Consider the following 14,500-nt stretch of genomic DNA (forward strand, 5'->3'; position numbering starts at 1 on the left):
ACAGTCTACTTAGGAGGTCACCTTCACAATATGGGACTTATTTCAGTCCAAAACTCAAAATGCCGCTAAAGAATAATGTTCCCACTACTTTTTTATAACCACACCCCAACTTCCAGGGATGTCTCCTTCACTATCGGCCATGAACTGTCTAATGTCTCTCATTTTGTTAGGGTATCATTTATTATTTACAGCAATGCTATTGAACTATCTAGAATTCTTGATACATTTTCATGAAGTACAGAGGGATTTTGAGAATCATAAACTCTCTTAAGAAATTTCAAAACAAAGACATTCAAAATTTTTTCAAAAGGATATTTCAGCTGCTCTGACCTAAGTACTAAAAAGTCTTTCTTTGCCTTTGGCTTCAGCAAAAAGTATACTCCTGGAGTTCTCCGGGAGCTTTTGTGTCGATGCTCCTTTGGGTTAGTTTTCTGCTTGTTATTTATTCTCTTTCTAGAGAATGTACCTGTTTTGCTAATTCACTTGTCACTCACGGTTATCATTGGTGATAACTCACAAATCTAACCCCTATAACTGAATTAGTCTTAGATTCTAGACCACATTTTAAGTGTCTTTTGGTCACATTTTTTGGTCACAGCTTCTTCAAAATGTAGTGTAACCAAAACCAAACTCATAATATTCCTGTACCTACCACCCACATTTATCTTTTATTTAGTAATCTGTCCACCTACTCAGACAAGAAAAATCTCATGTTCACTTTTCACTCCTCCTTTTCTTCTTAATTTTCTGTTTGATTATGTTATTGGTCATAAATAACTCATATATAAATGTGAACGTACTATGTAATCAATAGAATGAGTAAGTCAGGGGTAACCATGAAAGATCTGTATAATTCCTATCTTTCTGATACAGAAAAACTTTATTATTAAATTTTAAATCAGTTTAAATCTTAGAAATCATGTTCTCAATTGTTAAGAGGTTTATTTAGGAATGGACTTTCTTCCTTTTCTTTTTTCCACAGATTTGCTATCCTTCTAATTTGTTCAAACATTAGGTTATTTGTACAAAGTTAATATAGCCATACACATCAAGTTTTGTCTCTGTGTTCTAAATGAAAAGTCTGAATTCTTCAAAATGTAAACTCTAGACCCCAGCTCGAACTATTGTTACTGCTACAAAACACTAACAGGATAAGACAATACATAATTAATGCCTTTAACCTAATCGTTTAAAAAATTAAAACAAAATTATATGGTTGTAGTTACCACCTTGATTGACTAGGTTTTTTTTTCTTTTCCAAAAAAAAAAAAAAAGAATTCTAAATCCACTCTTCCATTTTTTTCAAAGGGACAAAAATTTTGTTTGGCTCTTTTTATTTGAGGGGAGAGAAAGGAGAGGTTGTGAGAAGAAGAAACTCATAGGGTTTTCTGGTTATACAGGGAGAGAAGCAGATACTGAAACTGTCAACTGTAACTATGTAAATAAATACACAGATATATAGATATACATATTTGATACGTAGATAAGATACATAGATGTTTAAGAACACAATATGGTCTCTTCCTGGAAAATTACTTCATGGTTATTTTGTATAAAACAAAGCAATTGAAGTGCACTTGGATCTTGTGCTAATCTAATAGGTATCACAAACTATTATTAACTCTTACATTGGTATTATATTAATTGATAGAATAATAACCTATGTTATCTTACAAAAGTGATCAACTCTCAGAGAAGACTTTAGCCAACATGGCGATATAAACAAATGTACAATAGAGGTTATCGGCTTCAGTACTTAAAACGAAGAGTCCTCCATGACAAGAACGCTTTGGAGAAAATTCTACAAAACTGGTATTAAGAAAAAAACAACTTGTGATTCACATCTACTAAAGAGGCCATGATAGGAAAGTAAATAGGAGGTTCTAGCAAAATGTCACTATCATGACATAAGTCAGAAGTCTAGTACGAGCTTCTTTCCCACGTTTCCTACAGTGATGGATCAAGTAAAATTACAGTAAATCTACTATTTTTCTAGGCCTGAAAGATCTGACTGGAATTCACAACAATCAGTAAAAGAAGCATCTATAATTTCTGCTATGTACCCAACTTGGGTAAACATAACCTCACTACAAAGAAACAGAAAAAAAGTAATTGGCTCTATGAAAAGATACTAGAGGTTAAAAAAAAACCAAAAAGCCAACAGAATACCATGAGTCATCATAGCAAATGAGGAGAAGATTAAAGAATTTACCCTGGCTGCTGTGGCTCAGTGGATTAAGCACCAGCCTGTGAATCAAAGGGCTGCCAGTTCAATTCTCAGTCTAGGCACATGCCTGGGTTGCAGGCCAGGTCCCTAGTTGGGGGTGCATGAGAGGCAACCACACATTGATGTTTCTCTCCCTCTCTTTCTCCCTCTCTTCCCCTCTGTCTAATAAATAAATAAAATGTTAAAAATAATTTAATGGGGAAATTGTGTTACAAAAACACTGGTGGCATACTTTAACATTCTTTAACAGTATTAAATCTAAATGAATCCTGTTACTTCATTATAATATAATGCATAAATGAAAAAGATATATTGAAGAGAATATGATAATGTAAAAAAAACTTTTAAATAATAACCTGATTCAAAAAATAATCCCAATTTCAAAAACAAAAACTGTGGAGTATGCTGAGGAAGAGGAAGTCATTTCTAAACTATATTAACTTGGCTGAAATGGAAAACGAAAGTTTAATGCATTTATAAACAAGAATACAATAAGAAAGTGTTGTAATCTATGCTGACCTGAACAAAAGATTTCTTTTACTCCTCATTTGTTATTAAATTCTGCCTCTCTTAGGAATATGAGGCAGCTAGCCAAAGGCATTTTAAAAATCTTATCAGTTCATATATGCAACTCAGTATAGTTGAAATTACTAACTCTATAAATTATATATATGAGAAACAAGATAGACCAAGGGTTTAATTTTTACTTAATGAGAATTTTTATAAACTCAATTTAATTTGGACAAATAACACAGATAAATTACAAAAGTCAGTAACTTAAAATATTCAACTTAAGTACTCAATAAATGCCAGACAATGAGCTACTATATCATAAGCATTTTGTCTTTTTTACAGATAGTTGTTCTGTTAAGAATATACAGTAGTAAAATGAATACTTGTAAAATATGAAGATGGCACTATACATTAATATGTTCTTTATTCCCCTTGACCCAGGATTTCACATTATGAATTTGTACTAAGGAAGTCTTACGATGTATAAGGATTTATATAGCTTTGTTTATGACAATCAAAAACTATGAAAAAATTTAAGGTCTAATTGATCGATTAAATTATTTTATATTCATACCTGATGTTATGCTGCCATTTAAAAAATTATATCTGAAAAATATTTCTATACAAATTTAAAAACATGTTTTTTGGCAACAGGAATAATGATTTCTACATTTGCTTCTTTAATTTTTTATATTTGCAAATATTCTATAATCAATACATGTTACTTTGACAATATAAAGTTTAAAAAAATTGGTGTTACTTACTATACTTTAAAGAAAAATTAAGACCGTCTAGCAATGAAAAGTACATCGAAATAAAAAATACCTCATACCAAACACTATTATAGAATGTTGTCATACCAAATAAGCATATTGAAAATAAGTCTTGCCTTTAGAAAGCAGCTTTCTAAATTTCTGTGTTGCTGTTAGTTGTTGATCAACATTATCAGAAAAAATCATCTGAACCATATCTGGGGTAATAACATCTTCCTAAAACACAGAAAAGAAAATATAATTAAGTTATCACTTAAATACTTCCCACGGACAGTATTTGTTGTGTCCACTATTTCTGAAATACTGTTGAGGTGTAATCTGAAACAGATTTTTGTAATAGTTACCTCTGGAATGGGTACAGTGGAACTGATATCCGGATCCTGAATAGGACTTTCTAGCATAGATTCCTCGTTTCTGGGCAAAGAGACATTTCTGCGTTTGAACAGCTGTAATAAAGAGAAATCACTCTTAACATTAAGTTTTCTACGGAACAATGAATTCTCTTGAAATTATATTTTTCACTGAAGTGTCCAAAACACACTAGTAATTTTATCATTAAAAACCTAAATATTTTAGTATTTCCCAATCATTTTACCATGAAGACCTACATTATCTATGAGAAGTTAGAATTTCTGAGCTAGGTTAGCTCTTGTCCTGCAGACTGCTTTGGGCCATTCTTAATCTCACATCTCTTACCAAAGGCCAGTCCCAAAAGAATACACATTCATATTTTACGACATCTGAAAAAGCACATATGCCCATAGTAGATGATGATATGCCTAAGAATTTTTCCAAGAAAATCTTAATTAAAAAGTAAATCTGTTACATGGGAGAGATAAAGTGGTATAGTAACAGAGTTAGTATATCAGATTAACAAGGAATAGAGAAGTCTCAGGAAAGATGGCCCTATGCTTATTAATTGATGAAGGGATAAAAATAAAGAAAAAAAGGAAGGAAGGAAAGAGACATGGTGAGGTAACTAAGGGAGATTTAATGGTGTATTTCATGGGTCACTTCATCATACAAGAACCCCACAAAATAATACAGGCAGTGTTTTATCATTCTCTGCCAGGTAGGTAAATTGAGAGACAGCAAGTTTATTTAGTTTGTTCAACATCACAGATAGAATAAAAGTTGAGCTGAAAGTAAAACGCAGTTATTCAGGCTCCAAAATCTTTGCTCTTTTTACTCCAGCACACCAGCTTCAAAGGTGTGCCATCCCAAATATTATAGTGCCTCATTCGTTGCTCTCCTTTTCATCTACTCTCCTCTCCTTCTCTTCCTGCCCCTTCTTCTTCCTCACTCCATTCTCCATTTCTCATTCTTTGTCTTCCTTTTCATTTGTCCTCTTCCCTCTCCTGCTCTTTTACGTTCTGCTTGAAATTTATAACTAGCCTGACACTGGCTAGCTGAGGAAAGACCTCCTTGATCAAACAGTAGCCGCTTTAGTGGTTTCAATCAGCAGGCCTATCAAAGAAGTATATAGAAAGGATTATATTTATAAACCAAGACGTAGAATATCTGAGCTGGAATGGAACTTCCATCATTTCTGGTTCTACCACTGGGCAGTTCATCTCCCTTAGTCCTAATATTCAAGCCTCTGAGGGGCAGAGGGCTGGCAGCCAAGGTGGCAAGGAAAGGTGTTTTCTCACCTTCCATGAGCAAACAGCAAGGAGAAGTAATATGGATTTTTTTTTTAATGACTGCTCTTGCAAACAGTCCCAATGTTGTTTTCTGTCTGCTCCTGCCCATTTCTGGGAGAGTCAGAGCAAAACAAGACCCACTAGGAACATCTGTGTATGAAGCATAAAAATTACATGTACAAATATGCAACACAGATGATACAAGAATGACTTATTTATTGCTAGTGCTCTGCAATTACTGTCTTGGAAGAATAACTAGGAAGTGGAAGATTGAATAGAAAAGTTATCCTAAGCACAGTATTCCCATTCTTCTTGTCTAAACATGAAATAATGAACCTTCCATTTTCTTTGCCTATTTTGTTAATGCCTCTTTAAAATAAAACACCTGTTAAGATTTGCATTTGAAACTATTTTTGGAAATAACTAAAGCATATAATCACTTGAGTAACACACCAAACATTTAGTCCCCATCTCCCAAGAGCTCTAGAACTGTCCCTTCTGGAATTTGCAATTCATCAATCCATGCATGCATTTGGCCCCCAAAGACCAATGCAAAGCCAAAGAGATAAACAAAAGTCTTCGGGAGTCGTTAGGGTTTTGAACATTAAAACCATTGGATTTGGGGCAGGACAGTTCTGGATTCTGGGTCTAAGATCTGCCTTTAGCACTCTGTGACCTTGGGGAAAAAACATTTGATTTCTCTGCAATTTTCTTATCTGAAAAGTGAAGAGACTGAATTAGGACAAAATCCTATGATTTCATGACACTGTAGGAATAGTCTGTGTTTGCAAAGCCCTGAAATGCCAAAGGAGATGTGGTAAGCCACTTGGTAGATGGAAATCACTTTCTGGTTTACCCTTCATTGATGTTTACAATAACGCTGTAATAGAACAGACGTTTTTGATGTTTAATAAATGATTGATATAAATTGCCATAATATTGCTTCACTGTTTTCATCCTGGTTCATTAACTGTCATTAAACATACTGCACGACTTATAAAAACATAAAATAAAATAAAGGTACACTTCCCAAACTAAAATTGAGAGTAAAAAAAGCTGTTATGTTTTTTTATAGCTAAATAAATACCACTCTTCTTCAATCATTTATTCAACATATTTCTCTCTTTTCAGTACCTATTATAATACAATAGGGAATGTGCTAGATACTATAGATAGGGAGATGGCAAGTCATAATCACATTTCTAAAACAGGCCTTTTCTCTACTTTTTTCATTGCTAGTCCTTTTTACACATTAGTTTTAGTTCATGTATGTGAGGCCTACATCCTCCTTATTATTTATAAGTACTTCTAAATGTAAGTATATCTTGGGGCCCAGTCTGGTGTGGCTCAGTAGATTGACCACTGGACTGGGAACCAAAGGGTCGCTAGTTCAGTTCCTAGTCAGGGCACGTGCCTGAGTTGCAAGCCAAGTCAGGTCTCCAGTAGGAGGTGTGCAAGAGGCAACCACACATATGATGTTTCTTTCTCTCCCTCTTTCTCCTTCCCTTCCCCTCTCTAAAAATAAATAACAAAAATATTTTTTTAAATGTAAGTATATCTTGGAATGAAAAATGTTGAGATGTACTCTTTTAAAAGATTTTTCTATTCCTTATGCCATACAGACAAAGTTCAAACACAGAAGGCTAAAATACCTGGATGATGAGACTAGCAGGATCAGTATGATTGTCTTAGGAGGAAGACTATAATTAACTTAGGGGTAAAAGCTCTGAAAACTACAAAGGAACAAATGAATATAATTAATGTTTTTTAGGAGGCATATTTTATAATGACAAACAGAAGTGATCTAAATAAGCTCAAGAATAAAAATGTCTTAGCACAGGGGTACAAATATGATTAACATAAAACATCTATCAATAAAATAGGAAAGCTATTCCTGTCAGGGATTAAAAATAGCACAGGGTTCTGATTCATAAATTTGCTAATATTATTTTTAAGGTCCAATAAATTAAAGAATAGATGTATCTCTATTCACTTTCCTAAAACACGTTTTCATTTTAAATTATCTAACAATCAACAATAATAATACAACTTCTAAAGTCTGTATATGTTTTTGGGTTAAACAGAATTATTTGAAAACACCTACCTGTTCTTCTCTTTTTTGTTTTCGGAGCTGTATTCCTTCTTCTTCTCTTCGTCTACGCATCTCTTGGGGATTTAGGGCTTTATTCTTATAACTTTTCATTCTATAGTTATCTTTCCCTGGACTAGCCATGGCATCTTAAGATTAGGAGAGAAAAAAATGGATACTGATAACTCTCAAACAACATGAGATGTTTACCCTAGGACAACTAAATTCAGGCTCACAGGTTAAATCGATCAACAAAACCCACTCCGAAAATTATGTACAAAGAACACATTCCCATACTTCCATATCAAATTAGAGCAAAATGACCTAATATTTTAGTACTAAACTATCAAACAAATAATAGATTCCATTCTAAACACAAAGTCACTACCCTAAGTTCATTGCTTCTAAAGTATATGCCCCCATCCCTGGTATTTCAACCTTTCTGAAGTGGTATGCATCTTAAAACCAGTCGGACAGGAAATAATCATGAAATAGTGGGGTAAAAAAACATCTAAATCACAGCTCCTGATCAAGAGCTAGCCAGCAATAAAGTGTCTTACTTTCAATGGAATATGACATTAGGTTTAATAAACACACCTCAAATATTTATTGGGGTCTGGCCTCTTTCACTTCCTTTAGGTACTGCTTAAGAACTAAGGCCACACAGGTCATGACTTGAGTTATGACTGCCATACCAGATCTCATAACTACAGTATAATTAGTTCTTTTTAAATGCTGAAATCTTGTATACTTTATTTTGAAACAGTTTTATTATAAATGTATTTTTAAAACATTAACATTTATGTAAATATTTTATGAGCATATTTAAAAATGTATGTATGAAACTTTATATTTTAAATGTAATAGTTTTACTTTTAGAAAAAGGATTATAAACACTTTTAAAAAATAGTACTATACTGATATTTTGATATCTGAAATGATACTAAATTACTGATATTATAACCTATCCTGGATTTACACATAAAAAATGAGCATAATGCAGGGTTTCAACTTGAACTTAAGAGAGATCATTAATGGCCACTTCAAATGTTATTCTGATAAATTTTGAGAATATACTCATGTCCAACCAGAGAAAATGTCGTGACCAAACACTTATGAAGTAAACACAGAGAAGAGGTTGACATTTATCTGCCACCTATGATGTAAAAGAGACAGACTAATGAACTGGCAAATTATATTGTAAGTGCATTAAAACATATGCATTAAATCTTGTGAAAATATAGAATATATAGCAACAAACTGTGCTTTACAGAGCTCTGAAAGTACTCATGGTTATCCTCTCATAAAGAATGAGCAAGACTTTCCCAGGAAATGGGGTGAAAAAGGAATAAGCATGCCAAGCAGAGAGAACACATGTGAAGGCAGAGTTCTTGAAGAAGCCTGGCATAAACACAAAACAGTAAGAAACTGAGTGTGCCTGAGTAAGGGAACCCCTGGCGGAAGGGGCGAGAGATAAAGCCAGAAAAGTAGGTAAGAGCACGTACAGATCCTGTAATCTGGCAGAGAAATTTGGACTAAATCCTAAGGAACAGAATTTCAAAAACTAAAGAGAAGGCTGTTTCAGACCTTGATGATGAAGAACTGAACTAATAAGTAGTTGTGCTAGAAATATAGAAGACAGGTTGATTCCAAAAACATTCTGAAAAATGACTCAATAATTAGAGGTCACGTGAATGTAAAGAATATGTGCTGAGGAAGAAAAAGGAGTTGAGGATGACCACATGGTCTTTAGCTTGCGCTACTTTAATATAATGACAAAATAACCTATGACAGGGAATATAGGTGGCAGATCAAAGTGATGGTTCTGTTTGCTTGCCTACTTTTTTTGAAAAAAATGCATTTAACTGTTTTATTTTTTAATTTACATATAGTAAAAATCACTTTTGGTATACAGTCCTATAAATCTGACAAATGCACTGGCATGTAACCATCACAATCAAGGTACAAAACAGCTCTATTGCCTCAACAAAAGTTCCTCAAGCTACCCCTATTAGCTCTCTTCCAACCCTTAACACCTGGTAACCACTGCCTGTTGTCCACCTCCACAGTCCTGCCTTTTCCTGGTTTCACATAAATGGAATAATAACAGTATGTACTCTTAAACTGGCTTCTTTCTATTTGCATAGTACATCTGTGGGTCATCCATATCGTGGGCACATACAAATAATCTATTCCTTCTCACTTTGAGTAGTTTTCTAGGTATGGGTAGACCACAGTATATTCATTCACTAGTTGAAGAACATTTAAGTTATTTCTAGTTTAAAGCAGTTATAAATAAATCTGTTATCAAAATTAATGTACAGGTTTTTGTGTGACTATAAGTTTTCATTTTTCTTAAGTAGGACTAGGATTGACAAATGATGATATGGCAAGTATAAGCTTCACATTTTATAACAAACTGCCAAACTGAAAAGTAACTAACTGCTCTGAATTCTCATCAACAATGTATAAAATTTTCTGTTGCTCTGCATCCTGTCTACAGTTGGTATTGTCAGGATTTTTTTGTTGTTGTTAATTGTAGCCATTCAAATAGTTGTACGGTGATGCTCATTTTAAATATGTTAAATTTATAGTACTTAAGGTACATATAGGAGGTTCTGATCTATAGATGATTAAAATATGGTTCAAAACTCAGGAGAACAGTCTTGATTAATCATCCAACACCATGTAGAGCTATAAAAGAAAGATGACCATAGGAGAAATCTTGAGGAAGTTCATATTTTAGCAGAAGAGGGAAGAGCAAAGGAAGCCAAAAAGAAAGAGGTCAGCCCAGATCAGGTGGCTCAGTTGCTTGGAGCGTCATCCTGTACACCAAAGAGCTGCAGGTTCCATTCCTGGTCAGAGCACATACCTAGGTTGTGGCTTCCATCCCCAGCCAGGACGCATATGGGAGGCAACCAATCGATGTTTCTCTCTCACATCAATGTCAATGTCTCTGTCTCTTTCTCTCCTTTCCTGTCTCTCTAAAATCAATAAACATATCCTTGGGTAAAGACAAAATAAAAAAATAAAAGAAATGGGTCGAAAGAATCGGGTAAAGTAAGTCACAAAAGAGAAGGGAATTCAAAAGATAAAGGAATATTTCACTTAAAGTAGCACCAAAAACAGGCCACTCAATTTCACTGATGCATCCAGCACGTGTCTATAATACGCCAAGTATCATCTGAGACATAAGATTTGATAATTGTCACTGCTAAAAACAGTGAGAGAAATTTCATTAAGTGGTGGAGCTAAAGATAGAACAGAATGGGCTGAGGACTTCAGAGTGATTTAAAAGGCACTCTGTGTCATTCAACTTATAGCAATTAAATTATATTTATAATCCATCCAAATCCCTCTAAAATATTTAATGAATTGATTTCAGCAATACTGTGTGAACCAACAAATATCTGTCATTGAAACAGCTGGTCAAGCTTGATTAATTACAATGTTCAGCATTGTTCTCTAATTATCTTACATACAAAAATTCTCTCAATAAGAGCTTAGTCTCTTGGAGGGGAAAAACAGAGATCAGAATTCATAACTAATTTTCAACAAACTGCGCTTCACCATTAGTTGTTGAATTATACAGTGGGGCAAAAGTAGGTTCACAGTTGTCATATGGAAAATAATACAATCGTTAATAAATAATACAAGAATAAACACTTGTGTTTCCCATACAACTGTAAACATACTTTTGCCCCACCCTGTATGCTCAATAAGTATAAAGTATTTTAACAGAATAAAATCTTCAAAGCAATAATGCTCTTAAAAATATTTATCACCTACACATTAGACATCATCTAAGTACTCTAAACTTTTCTCATCACATATCCTCATGTATGCAAAATATATTTGGGTATTAATTCTCAGTATGTTTATTTATACACATGTATTACTAGCCTAGTAAACTACCCATTACAAAATTCACAAATAGAAAACAAATTCAAATTAATAGTTTTAAAAGGTAAACTAGTAGAAGTTCTAATATTTACTCCCCGTGTCTGATTCAATCACTTTGTGTCACCCCAACACATACACGAGACACTATTCCAAAACCATTAAGCTAGGTCAGCTGTTTTCAACCTTTTCATCTCATGGCACATATAATCTAATTCATAAATTTCTGTGGCACACCAAAAAATATATTCAATTATTTTCTATTTGACACACAAAAAAAGTATAATTTTCATTCAGTAACACTGGACAGCTATTGTTGTTTTGGCTGTTATTTTTTTATTTGACAATTTAAGGGAAATGAGGTCAGTGCCCCTGACTAGTAATGTTTTAAAAATTCTTGTTGACACGCCAGTGTGTCTCTTGCAGCACACCAGATGAAATCGCTGATCTAGGTGGCCACGTTAAAATCTTTTTACATAAACACATTAACCAAATAAAATCTAGTCCCAACAACTAATATATCATTCCTTTTTCTTCTACAATACTAACTTTTTGCCTGCCTCCTCACTGCAGTTGCTTTAAAGAGGACATAAATTCTTAGGCAAATGATCTCTAAAGGTTCCTCACCTAACGGGATTGTTTTGTTCTCTGGAAAATAGCTTTGAAGACTATACTTTAAAGGCTGCTGTCCTGTGTAAGTTATTAAAAATATAAAAATATTTTTATATTAAAAATATAAAAATAACGCTATTCAGGCACTCTAAAGTTGGAAAACAGAGGCATTTCCTCAGTCATGCTTATTTTTGACTCAGCTCTTTGAAAACCTGTGTTGAGGATGGGCAAATAACTGGAATCTAAAATTTTTCTAACATCTCGTCGTAATTTCTTGTATCAGTAAAGCCTGAATCTCCATGAGTTTGGGCGCCTACTAGTAAAATTACAGGATTACTACAAAGGAGAAAGTGGACCGACTACAGACCCTACCGCTGAAGGACAGAACCGTTTCTTGTTTATCCAGAAAGTAAGTCACTTTCCTACAGAATGTGAGTCATTCACAGTTGTAACGAAAAGACATCAAATCAGGGTTGTTTTTTAATGTGTTCAAAAAGTTCAAGAGCAAATGACAGTGTCATATTCTTCTGAAGTATCACTCTCCGATTTCACAGCTTCCAGACCCTTTCGCCTCTTAGACATTATCGAGGAAACACTATTCAACTTTCGTTGACAGACTAGCAGAGACGGGCATGTGACCCACACGTGGCGGCATAGGGACCGAGCCCTTCCAGGCACCGGCATCCTAGCGGCGGACCGCAGCTGGCGGGGGCAGAGGGTACGACGCGTAGGCCCCCAGGACAAACCCTGCCTTTCTCTGGACTCTACTCCTAATAAGCCGCCGGACCCAGACGCTGAGTCCCAGCAGGAAGTGGGGACGTTTGCAAGACCGCGTACGGAGAAGAGAAACCACCGAGAACTGCCGCAGAGGCGAGGATGAGATTGGCTGCCTCAAGCTTCTTCCGAGGGCGAGTCTGGCGGTCTAAGAGGATCTGGACTCCCCGCGCCTTCGCGACTGCAGAGAACGGTCCTGCTGCCACACCCCCGCCACCGTGCTTCCCTCGGGGGATCCCGAGAAAACCCGGCTGGCTTGGTTCTGAACCCTTGGCAAGGAAAGGAGTAAATAAAAACTGTGGCCCGAGAAACTAGTAGCTCCCAAAGGGACCAAACCTGAGGTTCATTCAACCTGGCCTGTGTCACTTCCACTTACCCATTAACGTGGCACTACCCGGTGCCCTGACTTCCAGTCCCCAGCTGCGGCGTCTGCTGCGGGTTAGCAGTGGGGTCGCCACTCCGCCCCTAGCGTTCAAGGTAACGACCGGGTTCGCAGCTCAAGATGGCGGCCACGTGCGCCCCTTCCCCGAGACCCCGAAGCTCGGCTCCCAGAAGCCCTTGCTCGTGGCGGCGGCGGCCGCACAGTCCCGCAGAGGGGCGGAGAGGAGGCGCGCCCCTGCCGCGCCCACCGAAGGAGGAGCCGGTCACCGCACTGACTGCAAAATTTTAAACGCGCGCGGTCCAGGCGGTTGTAGCGTGTCCTACAGCCCGGGTCCTCCGGACAAGTTCTCAGTCGATCATTCACTCGTTCCTTCTTCGTTCATGCACCCATCCATCCATTCATTCAACCTCCATCCGTCCTACAACATAGTGTTGATGGAGGCCTAATCGGAGCCAGGCATTGTTTCAGATGTAGGAGCTACAACAGCGTACACAACGGATAAATACACTAACCTCTTGGAGCTTTACGAAGGCTCTGTCTTCAGCTGCATTAACTTTTTTCTACATGTTCCCCTTTGTTTCAAGCATTTCAATTTGCCATTTATTTAAACTTGAATTCTATCACATCTGTGGATTTTTAACAAAAGAGTAGTCACTGCTGTATGAAATAAGAAACTCCAGATAAAGTACCCTGAATTATTATAACACACGTATAGCATTGTAAACCATTCTCAAGTTCAACCGTGTTGAAAACTGCTTTTTCAGATTCAATTCTAGGAATAGAATATATGAAATGAAAAGCACATGATTCCTACCCCTAAGAACCTCCTATTTTCCATCTCTTGTTCTTTCTGTTTCCTGAAAAATTTTTGGTTATCTTCCAGCTCTCTATTGAATATATGTGTGTGTATTACTTTTTTAATCTCAAAAGCTACTTTCTATTTTTGATTCAAGGATTAAATATCTCTTCTTGCCTTTCTGAACATACTGTCATTTCCTTGAAGTATTTTTTTCTCCTTTATGTATTGTCTGTGTTTCTTCAGTTTATTTTTTTCCTTTGTCATTTTGTTTTTTATCTTTCCTTCAATAAGCTGCACTCCAATGCCAGGTGATTCTTGGGTGTCCATTTTTAAGAATGAGGCACTAAAGAAACCGGAAGCCAGTGTGTCAGGGAGGCTTGTTTACTCACGGATTGTAGGCCTCCCCACAGAGAGATAAAATGAGATCTTGGCTGTTTCATTGGAGGATTTTCTAAAAGCCATTATCTGTAGGTCTTTGATCTTGGACAAATGGAGAATTCTCCAGTCCCCTGACTTGGAGGCACGTATGAGACCTCAGAATGTGATGGGAGGAAATTGCTAGGGACCCCATAATCGGTATTTAGCTTTCATTATTCCTCACTTTCAGTCTCTACACCTTGACCCTCACTCTTAGTGGTACATTTCTGACTTCATAGCTTCTCTGGTTCATTTTCTTCATGAACTAAACCTGTAGTGTTCTCTCTGGGAGGACAGACGAGTCACTTGGCAATCTTGTGATGGAGAGAGGACATGTGGAAAGAAGGTTCTAACTGCTCCTTATTCAGAAT

General features: G+C 36.0%; 1 protein-coding gene across 3 annotated transcripts in view; it reads right to left on the minus strand.

Annotated features, from left to right (window-relative positions):
* The window catches only part of KPNA5 (karyopherin subunit alpha 5), a 50,402-nt gene extending 37,295 nt beyond the window's left edge, over nt 1–13,107 (minus strand). The window contains exons 1-5 of one of the 3 annotated variants that reach the window (XM_053664930.1): nt 12,908–13,107; nt 10,118–10,229; nt 7,261–7,394; nt 3,858–3,959; nt 3,630–3,729 (exon numbers count right to left, since the gene is read on the minus strand). In XM_053664930.1, coding sequence (XP_053520905.1) covers nt 3,630–3,729; nt 3,858–3,959; nt 7,261–7,389 — 331 coding nt within the window. In that variant the 5' untranslated portion in view covers nt 7,390–7,394; nt 10,118–10,229; nt 12,908–13,107. Of the gene's footprint in view, nt 1–3,629; nt 3,730–3,857; nt 3,960–7,260; nt 7,395–10,117; nt 10,250–12,907 lie in introns of all 3 variants that reach the window. The other 2 variants (XM_053664931.1, XM_037158128.2) reach the window with 2 other exon arrangements.
* Nucleotides 13,108–14,500: the final 1,393 nt, after the last annotated feature.

The sequence above is a fragment of the Artibeus jamaicensis genome, unplaced genomic scaffold (genome assembly GCF_021234435.1).
Source record: "Artibeus jamaicensis isolate MK-2021 breed Jamaican fruit bat unplaced genomic scaffold, CSHL_Jam_final contig_387, whole genome shotgun sequence".
In the NCBI taxonomy this organism is placed as follows: Eukaryota; Metazoa; Chordata; class Mammalia; order Chiroptera; family Phyllostomidae; genus Artibeus; species Artibeus jamaicensis.